At 41.1% G+C, this 10,872-nt stretch overlaps 1 protein-coding gene and 1 long non-coding RNA gene across 5 annotated transcripts in view; one reads left to right on the top strand and one right to left on the bottom strand.

Annotated features, from left to right (window-relative positions):
- Positions 1–10,872, bottom strand: part of LOC306830190 — a 332,171-nt gene that overhangs the window by 269,841 nt on the left and 51,458 nt on the right. The window lies entirely within an intron of this gene.
- LOC306835230 (alpha-1-antitrypsin homolog) overlaps positions 9,239–10,872 on the top strand; it is a 30,552-nt gene continuing 28,918 nt past the window's right edge. For 2 of the 4 annotated variants that reach the window (XM_079361661.1, XM_079361664.1), the window contains exons 1-3: positions 9,241–9,363; positions 9,714–10,314; positions 10,536–10,806. In XM_079361661.1, the coding sequence (XP_079217787.1) occupies positions 9,723–10,314; positions 10,536–10,806 (863 nt within the window). In that variant the 5' untranslated portion in view covers positions 9,241–9,363; positions 9,714–9,722. Of the gene's footprint in view, positions 9,364–9,394; positions 9,415–9,713; positions 10,315–10,535; positions 10,807–10,872 lie in introns of those variants that run through there. The other 2 variants (XM_079361663.1, XM_079361662.1) reach the window with 2 other exon arrangements.

Below are 10,872 nucleotides of genomic sequence, written 5' to 3'. Positions count from 1 at the left end.
AGTAGAACAAAAAATTAATCTCATTTTCAATTTCATCTCAATCACAAAGTCAAACTTGGTCTTCTTCAGGGATGGCATTAAACCTGCCAGTCTCTTGTGCTAAAGGAAAAGTTCCTGAACGTAGTTGTGCACAGAGAGATCTTTGTGTTTTAGTTCAATTAAACTTAACATAGGATTCTACGCTGTAGCAGTCTTTTATGAGACGATAAGTTCTTAGTTTTGGTTTACCCCATGTGTCAACAGACAATTTCTCTCTGTACATAAGACACATGTTACTCTTGACCTCCATGATCTCGCAGGTTAACTTATTTGGAAAAACAGAGGGCATATTATTCATACTAAATACACATTTGAGCTCATTTGCCCAAGGGTGACAATGACGGGTATCCCAATTAAAGAGCTTTTTTGTGAGTCTCTGGTCCGACATCTTAACAAGTCTATTCCAAAGCCGAAGCGTTTCACATTTATGTCTGATGTTTGGAGGCTCCAATCCCATATCTCCATTCACAGCGAGAACTGGCCTTAATTTATGTACACCCAGAAAGGACCTCAGGGCTCGTTGATGTATAGTGTTACAGCTTGGGTGTTCCCGGAACCCCCAAACACCAGAAGCGTAATCAGACACTGGACACACACATGAATGATAAAGTTGTGTATATGTCTGGAATCACAGATTACCACAATGTTTAACTTTATTTAATACAGACCCCAGAGCTCTACCAGCTGACTGAGTTAAAGCACTCACAGCTTCTTTATAAGTCATATGTTCATCCTGTGTCAGGTCAAGGTATTTATATTGATCAGTATATGATAGCACTTCAGCACCTAATTTAAAAATAACTGGATTCCTTACTAGTAGTTTTTGTCTGAAATGTACTACTCGTGTTTTGTCTTCATTTACCCCTAATCTCCATTTCCAGCACCATTCTGCAACAATATTTAGCATAATCTGTAAATCGTCTTCATGTTCCGCCAGTACAGCTACATCATCTGCGTATAATGATATTCGGACAATCTGATCATCCACTTTAACTCCAACATTAGAGGCTTTAATATGAAGGGCTAGATTGTTGATGTAAATAGAGAACAATGTTGGAGACAAAACATCTCCTTGTTTCACACCAAATTGTTGAGGGAACCATCCAGTTGTGTATTCATTAACCTGAACACAGGCAACAGGTACTTCATAAAGAGACTTAACAGCAGAATAAAACTTAATATTTACACCCGCCCTTAACAACCTATAGTGGAAAAGTTCCCTATTTATCCAATCAAACGCCTTCTTGAAATCAATCAAACAAGCAAATGTTGATCTCTTTTCCTTTATTCTAGCATGTATTATTGTGGTGACTGCTTATACATGATCAATACATGCTCTAGCTTTTCTGAATCCCTTTTGCTCATCCACCAGCACACCTGTTTTTGGACGATTTAATGATAGTTTTGTGCCACTGAGTGGGAATCATGCCATTATCACAGAAGCACTTTCCCCTTTCTCTAGTTTTGTCCCCCTTTCTCTAGTTTTATTCCACATGACCTTCTAGGACCTAATCTATTAATTTCATTCCAGAACTGCTGGGGATTGTGGATTTGTAGGTGATCAATGTGCAATGAAAGACCTTTGTTAAATTTACGTTTCACAGTGCGCAGCCTTTTGTCAAATTTCATTTGAGCTTCCATAAATTTCATCCTCAGTCTGGCTTTCAGATTTTTATTATTAGATCTTAGAAAGATTTTCTCTGCTCTTCTTAAATTGTTCCACAGCAAGTGTAATTCCTGATTCCAGAAGGGTTTGGAAGATTTTTTGAATTCATTCATTGTGTTAAATTTCCCCTTTACACCTTTATTTAATTCTACATCGATATTTCCACACAATTTATCTTACCAGTTATCCATCTCTTGTTGCTTGTTTTTAATATACTTTAGTTGCTCAGCAAGATCACATAAAATATTTTTGGAAGGGCTCGAGAAAAACGAGTCAGTGGGTTGCCTTAGTATTTTCCTTTCACGCCCACCCGGTGGATGTGGATCTACTTTATGTGACAACCCCTGACCGTGTCAGTGCTCTTCCTGCTGCTTTGTATTTCTCCTCACTCAGGTAGCCTTCAGGCAGAAATGGGTGGAGCCAATTAATTTGATTTGATGCACCTGAGCAGGATGGGCCTCAGGCTTAAAGCTGGCTCTGTCTCTCACTCATGGGTCAACACTTCACACATTCAACATTGCAACTACCACTGATTTACTGACTGTGCATTCTTTGATTTGGACGTTTACCCTCAGTGTTAAATAAATATTTGAAAGATTTGAATAGCTTGAAAAGTGTGTGGTCTCTCATAATTTGTTGTGCCCTCCTGAGCCCGGTCATGACACTTGACATGATAAGGTGTAACTTGAATTTTTAGCATCAATAGAGAGTGGTCGGGTAATTTACATCTGTCACCCAGTAAACCAAAATCTTTCTTTAATCTCTCTCGTAGCTCATTCGGGGTGAAAACACAAAATGTAATACAATTAGCCAAGCCTTCATGTGGAGCAATAATATAGTCTACCACCGCTTTTTCTTCAGCTGAAATGGACATGAAATTGTCGTTCCCTAAAGATATTCTACCATTGATCATACAACATTTTGAATCTCTCAAGAATTCAATCAATATTTCCCCATAACTATTAACTGTATTATCTAAATTAAATCTGATAGGAGTGCTATTCACATCAGTTATGCAGTTATCAAGATCACCAATGCGACTATTGAAATCCCCACAGATATAAACAGCATCCACATCAAAATAAAATAAACATTTGAGCTGTTAAATGTCCAAAAAAGAAATGAGAGCCAATTGATCTTGTTGATCCTTCTGGAGGTAAATAACAGGTATTGTGGCGACACTATTCTTAGTTATAACACACAAACTGACACTTTATTCTGAAAGGTCAGTTTCCGGGGTGGGGGTGTAAATAAAGAGAGGGTTCCGGTGCCGCAAGGTTATGATTCTGTATGTGAAGTGAGTTCGCTAGAAGCTGCGTGTACCGGCAACAACGATAAGCGGCTTTTCATTGAGGACAGCGCTTCAGGACTGAGCGGTTTCACCGTACCATGAAGGCTGCCCTCCGCGCGTCTTTAGTTGACAGTAGCTGGGTGGACAGACTGCCGCGGGTGTTGTTGGGGCTACGTTCTGCCCCCAAGGAGGACCTGCATTTCTCCTCTGCTGAGCTGGTTCTGGGTCAGACTTTGAGGGTCCCGGGGGAGTTCCTTCTTGGGGTCTCGGGGTTGGGCCCCGTTGTGGTGTGGAGGTCTGGTTTACAGGGGGAGGCAAAGGTTTTCTCACCTGTGGCAGTGCACCACTGCATCCCCCAGTCATACATTCCCAAGGACCTCATGTCGGCAAAGTATGTTTTTATCAGACATGATGCGCACCGCTCCCCCCTGCAGTCGCCGTATGACGGGCCCTTTCGGGTGTTAGAAGCAGGGAGTAAATTTTTCCTGGTTGAGATGGGGACGAGTCGGGACCAGGTTTCGGTGGACCGTTTGAAGCCTGCTCATGTGATTCAGGATCAGCAGGTGGAGCTGGTTCGTCCTGCACGCCGGGGCCATCCTCCTAACCCTACCTCTTTGTCTCTTCCTGTTGTACCTCCGGTGGCTGTTAGGCATAGTCGCAGGGGTAGGGAGGTCAAAGTGCCTAAGCGGTATGGTTGAAGTTTCATTATATGTATTTGTTGTTTTTTGTTTTTCATGTATGTTCCTGGATGAAGTGTTTTTTTGTGTGTGTTCTGGGGGGGCCTATGTGGCGACACTATTCTTAGTTATCACACACAAACTGACACTTTATTCTGGAGGGTCAGTTTCCGGGGTGGGGGTGTAAATAAAGAGAGGGTTCCGGTGCCACAAGGTTATGATTCTGTATGTGAAGTGAGTTGCAAAATAAAGCAGTGGAGACTCAGAGATACTTTCGGGTTTTTTTTCTCTCCGACCTCCACAGTATATTAGTAAGAAAACAATATCCAGAAAACCTATTTTTAAATTTAAGTGCTCGTATACCTTCCATTGATTTGTCCTTAACTTCAATCTCAAAGGACTCAAGTAGTTTATTCTTAACTAGAAAACCAACTCCCCCAGATCCCTTAACTGCCCTCTTATGTATTGCTCTATTGTGACCATACCAAATATAATTCTGTAGATCAATAATTTCGTTTGGTGAGATCACATCAAGATGATGGTTAAGTAATATTCTTTTCCTGAGCTCGCAGTTCCATACTGTCCAGCCCTTTATGTTCCAGTGTACAATAGTGAGATTGTCAACATGTATGGGTTGGGCAGTGACCGATCAGATCTTCAAATTGTCTCTCGTCATCCTTCGGTTCCTTGCACTGCTGCTGACTCTGCTTGGAGGTTCTGTATGGTTACGCCTAGTCAGTCTCCAACTGCCTGTCAGAAAATACTAGAAAGGGAGCTTCATGAGAAGAGTTAAAATTCAGGTTGATCAGCCTCGCAGAGTGAATAAAGACGTGGATGAAACTGTCATTATTTCTCAAACTATGCTTACGGCGAAGCACGGCTGTTATGGTAGTGGTTTAGTCCATCTCGAGCGCCCTCTTGTGTCTTGGCGGATTGTCTTGTTACGAGTCGGAAATAAATGGTTGCCAGCACTTCCACACAGAGCCGTCTCGGTCTCATTGATTACATGTAACCGGCACTTACAACTATCAAGACATGGTGTCAGAAGTGGTCCGGGGGAGCGACAGAACAAAAGAAGGGCTTGCTCTTACTGACCGGAGTGAACTCGCGTTGTTAGCTTGAAGAAACAAGCGCAGTAAGTGCCGAGCTAACCGAAGCTAACACGATTGTAGCGCCAGTTAACATCGATCGTGACACAGAATGGCAGCAGTCGCAGCGCCACCAACGGCATTTCAGATCTCACCGCCACCAACATTTGACTTCAAAAAGCCAGAAGAGTGGCCAAAATGGACCAAACGGTTCGAACGATTCAGGATAGCTTCTGGGCTCAAGCTACGTCCAGAAGAAAACCAGGTGAACACGTTAACATGTTAGATCCCGTTGATTTACACAATGGGAGAAGAAGCAGAGGACGTGCTTACTTCATTGAACCTTACAGATGAGGAGGCGAGTGATTATAACACAATGGTAGCCAGGTTGGAGGCACATTTTGTTGTGAGAAGAAATCTCATTTTTGAACGTGCAAAGTTTAACCAAAGACAACAAGAAATAGGAGAGACTGCAGACAGTTTTATCACATGATTGTATGCCCTGGCAGAGCACTGGCTATGGTGCCCTGCACAGCGAAATGATCAGAGACAGACTCGTGGTCGGGATAAGTGACAAGCGGCTCTCGGAGTCGCTACAGATGGATGCTGAGCTTATGCTGGACAAAGCAGTCATGAAAATTCTCCAAAGCGAGCTCGTGAAGAAGCAGCAGGATCTTCTGAAAACTAACTTCAGACAAGTAAACCCCTGCAACGTGGACAGTGTCAAAGCGAAAACGAAGACTTTCACTAAAACATTCAATAAATCACCAAAGTCAATGAAACAAGCCCAAGAGAGAAACACAAATCATGACACTCAACACAATACAACAGGTGTGGTAAGGCACCCTATCACAGCAAACACATTTGCCCAGCCAGAGATGTATTCTGCAATCAGTGCAAGAAAAAAGGACACTATGCACGAGTGTGTAGGTCAGGAGCAGTAAAAGAAATCCAAGCTGCAGGTAACGACGATGACAGTGAGCGTGAGGTTGCATTTTTAGGCTCAGTGGCTTCAGATAAGGCAAGGCAAGGCAAGGCAAGGCAAGTTTATTTATATAGCACTGTTCAGACACAAGGCAATTCACAGTGCTTTACAGACATAAAAACAGAAAAACATTAAAACAGAGTTTAAGGAAAGAATGCAAAATACATCATTAAAAGACGGGGATGCAGGTGAAAATACTCGATAAAGGAACAACTGTTAAAACTATTAAAAAAGGAAGAATGTGTTGCAGTAAGTCAGACAGTATATTTCTAATTGAAAGCCTGTGCGAATAACAACGTTTTAAGGCCTGATTTAAAGGAGTTGAGTGTGGCAGCAGTCCTCAGTTGTTCAGGGAGTTTGTTCCACAGTTGAGGAGCGTAGTGACTAAAAAGTGACTCTGGGAACACTGAGTAAACCTTTTCCTGAGGACCTGAGCGGTCTGGATGTTTTATATTCTACAAGTAGATCTGACATGTACTTAGGGCCAAGACCATTTAATGCTTTATAGACCAGTAGTAAGATTTTAAAGTCGATCCTCTGACACACAGGCAGCCAGTGCAGTGATTGAAGCACAGGTGTAATGTGCTCCACCCTCTTTGTGTTGGTGAGGACTCTGGCTGCTGCGTTCTGGATCAGCTGCAGCTGTCGGACAAATTTTTTACTAAGGCCTGTAAACACACAATACAATAATTACAATAATCCAGCCTGCTGAAAATAAAAGCATGAACAAGTTTCTCTGAATCTTGTTTGGTCAGAAAACCTTTGATTCTTGCAATATTTTTCAGATGGTAATAAGCTGATTTTGTTACCATCATAATGTGGTTGTTGAATTTGAGGTCTGAGTCCATAATCACACCAAGATTTCTGGCTTGATTTGTTGTTCTTAAGGACATGGATTCAAGACAAGTGCTGACCTCTGACCTTTCCTCTTTAGGGCCAAAAACAATCACCTCAGTCTTTTCTGGGTTCAGTTGTAAAAAGTTCTGACACATCCACTCAGTGATTTCGTTGATGCACTTGCTCAGTGGGTATAAGGGACTATGGTCATTCGTTGACACTGATATATAGAGCTGTGGGTCATCTGCATAATTATGATAGGAAACGTAATATTCCATGATCTGAACGAGAGGGAGCATGTAGATGTTAAATAAAAGCGGCCCAAGGATGGAACCTTGAGGAACTCCACAGGTGATCTTCACATGCTCAGATTCATAATTACCAACAGACACAGTGTAGACCCTGTCCTGCAGGTAAGATTTAAACCAATTTAAGGCAGTTCCAGAAACTCCAAGCCAGTTTTCAAGTCTGTCCAGCAGTATGTTATGGTCCACCGTATCAAATGCAGCACTAAGATCCAGTAGCACTAAAACTGAGACTTTAGATGCATCACTGTTCACATAGATATCATTTAGCACTTTGATAAGAGCAGTCTCAGTGCTGTGCTTTGACCTGAATCCAGACTGAAAAACACTGAAGTATTTATTTTGTACCATAAAAGTGTTAAGTTGCACAAACACTGCTTTTTCGATTATCTTGCCTAAGAAAGGCAAATTAGATATGGGTCTGTAGTTATTAATTGATAAAGCATCCAGATTACTCTTTTTTAGGAGGGGTTTGATCACTGCTGTCTTTAGCGACTTAGGAAAAGTGCCTGTCTGTAGAGAGCTGTTAATTATCTGCAATACATCTGGTGCAAAACAGGTAAAACATTTTTTAAAAAGCTTGTGGGCAGAATGTCAAGACTGCATGTAGTGGACCTGAGGTGTTGAACTATGTCTGTTAATGCTACTGGATCTAGAAGGTGAAAATGTGCCAGGTTAGCTAAATTGTTTTCATTAGGAGGTACAGGAGTTACAGTCAGGCTGCTTGTAGTAGACTGAGTGACTGTCTGTCTAATCTGTTCAATCTTTTGGGTGAAGTGCGACGCAAAATCATTGCATGCCTTTACAGATAGCAGTTCAGCAGGTTTAGCTTTAGCGCTGAACGTATCTACAAGGTCTTTGACAGGAGCTGAGTGTAGAGCTGGTGTGTTAGTGAATGCCTCAGTGAAGAGTGTGCATGTGTTGTCATCAATGTAACGTTTTCTGATCAGCTCTGTTTTGCCTTCTCTGCAGTCAGCCAAGATGGAAGCTTTAAAGGAAACACAGTAGTGATCAGAGATGGCAACATCATTCATTACAACATCAGAAACCATTAGATCTCTTGAGATGACCGAGTCCAGAGTGTGTCCCTTGTTATGTGTTGGATTTGTTACATGCTGGGAGAGATCGAAGTTTTCCAAGATGTTTATAAGTTCTTTCACACTGTTATCTCTTGGATTGTCTAAATGAATGTTGAAATCACCCACTATAACAACACAGTCATAATCAACACACACAGCAGACAATAGTTTGTTGAGGTCATAAAAGAAGTTTGCATTATACTTTGGTGGCCTGTAGATAGTGACTAATATTGCACAACAGGGTGAGCTCAGCTGGAGTGCAATGTGTTCAAAAGAGCAGAATTTCCCATATGACAACTGTTTGCATTGGTACTTGTTATTGTACAGAGCAACTACTCCACCTCCTCTCCTCGACTCTCTAACTTCACTGATAAAATTAAAGTTTGGAGGAGCTGTTTCAATAAGTGCTGCTGCACTGTTGCTCTCATTTAACCAAGTTTCAGTTAAAAACATAAAATCCAAATTCTCTTCGATTATGAGATCATTAATTAAAAGTGACTTGCCTAATAGAGATCTAACATTTAGTAGAGCAAATTGTAACATGCTATGAACTTTGCTAGATTCACACTGTGGCTGACGCACAACTGGAATCAAGTTAGATAGAGTGACCGTACGTTTTACGTCCTGTCTAACAGGAGCTGGACCTTCGGTAACAACTAAAGCTGGATCAATTGTGACAGAAAACTTACAAGATGACATAAACCCGAGTGACAGTGTGTCAAACGTTGGAAGCAAACAAACTGCTACAGGAGGAAAAGGTCGGTAAAGACCTTATTAGGAAAGGTCTGTAAAATGACGTCACATTTTATGTAAAATTAAATTTGAACATTATAAAATACGTTTAATTACCTTTAACAAATACATTAATAATGTAGTATCATTATGGTTAGGTACATGTAACTCGAAAGCTAAATATTTAAATTCCTGCTAGACACTGTTACTTTACATTTTTACATTATCTTATACAAAATGGTAAGAAACCCATAAAAACTGTATTGCATGTAAAATTGCAGTTAAAGATATGCAAATACAATAATGCCTCATTAAAACCTAAAATTACTGAAAATGTCTGCAAATGCAGCATGTCATCGTTTTATTGGAAAACTGGAAAAACCTGTTAAAAATTACTGATCATTTCCTGTAAAATTACTTTTTTCCCCAATGTATTAATGCTATGAAAACTACAGAAACGTGATACAAGTCCAAAAGTCCACCTACTCAACACAAATACTAATCACATGTTGTGTTTGTTGCATGATCTTGTTGAATTTTCAGTTACAGGAAAGAGGAGGCTGCTCCTGGTTAATTTTTAACAGATCTGTTTGCTGTGACTCTAAGATCGACAGAATATCATATCCAAGTTTCTGCTAAGCAGCACTGAAGAGGACATTGATTGGTAAGAGTGGACCTCCTCTGAATGCATGCTTGGAGAACTTAAATTTAAGAAGTGAGATGCATTTGTATTTAATATTGGAAGTGAACCCTTGAGAATATGGTGACAGAATTTGTGACAGTGGAAGTGTAAAGCTCAAAGAACATCCTGGTTAAATGTGTCAAGCTGTCGTTGACTTAACACTTTTCATTCTCAATGTTATTATGTACAGTGTTTCCACATTGTCTCATGTCACACTGATGCCTTATCAATGAATCATTCATTCATTAAGTTTGTCACCAAATAAACTAATAAACTATAACTATGAAAAGGACAAGCTACTAAAAACGTTCTTCTTTCTGTCATGTTGACAGGCTGTGAAGATGTATGGTATAGCCAGTATTTGTGCACTTGCAGCACTGCTGCTGGCTGTAGCCTGGGCAGACCATCACAGCCATACTGGAGCTATTTCCGACAACAAGCTGTCCTCTACCAATGCTGACTTTGCTTTTGCCCTCTACAAAAGTTTTAACGCCAAAGCCGATCCTGGACAGAACATCTTCTTCTCACCGTTGGGCATCTCCACCGCCCTGTCAATGATCTCTGCAGGGGCTCGAGGGGAAACCCACAGCCAGCTTTTCTCCAGCCTGGGCTACAGTGCCTTCAACCAAACCCAGGTCAATGATGCGTACAAGTATCTCTTTGACATCTATGGACACAGTCAGGAGAATCTTCAGCTAGACGTTGGAAATGCTGCTGCAGTGCGTTCTGGCTTCAATCCTCTGGAGAAGTTCCTGAACGATGTTAAGCAGTTCTACCAAGGTGAGATCTTCACTGTCAGCACCAATCCCTTTGAGGCTGAAGCTGACATCAACAGATTCATTGCAAATAAAACCCGGGACAAGATCAAAGATATGGTGAAGGACCTGGATCCTGATGTGGCCATGGTGCTAATTAACTACGTCTACTTTAAGGGTAAGAAGCAAGTTTGAATTTATGGTTTTTTGTCTGTAAACCAAGATGGACTAAGACACACACACACACACACACACACACACACACACACACACACACACACACACACACACCAGTTACATGCAAATAATTAAAACAAATACTTTGAGGAACTTAAAAAAGTATAGAGATTTTTAATCAGACATCTGCTGTTAATAAAAATGATATTTGTGGTTGTACAGGAATGTGGGAGACACCTTTCAAAACTCATATGATACATAAGCAGGACTTCCACGTGGACAAACTCACCAAAGTAACTGTGGACATGATGACAAGAACCGGCTACTACAAGGCTTACTGGGATCGAGTAAACCACACCACTGTTGTCATGCTACCGTACAAAGGCAACGCCTCCATGATGATCATCCTGCCTGATGAAGACAAGATGGAGGAGGTGGAGAGCTTCATGAACAAGGACTACATCAGACACTTGCAAGACTCACTCAGAATGCGGTAGGTGGTCTTATTCATTAGTTGGATTAAGATTGCGATTTTCTTTCTCCAGCTTTTTCACCGCTT

Source organism: Symphodus melops (assembly GCF_947650265.1).
Source record: "Symphodus melops genome assembly, chromosome: 1".
Classification (NCBI taxonomy): Eukaryota; Metazoa; Chordata; class Actinopteri; order Labriformes; family Labridae; genus Symphodus; species Symphodus melops.
The sequence above is the reverse complement of the archived record's forward strand: the minus strand, read 5'-3'. Positions and strand labels throughout refer to the sequence as shown.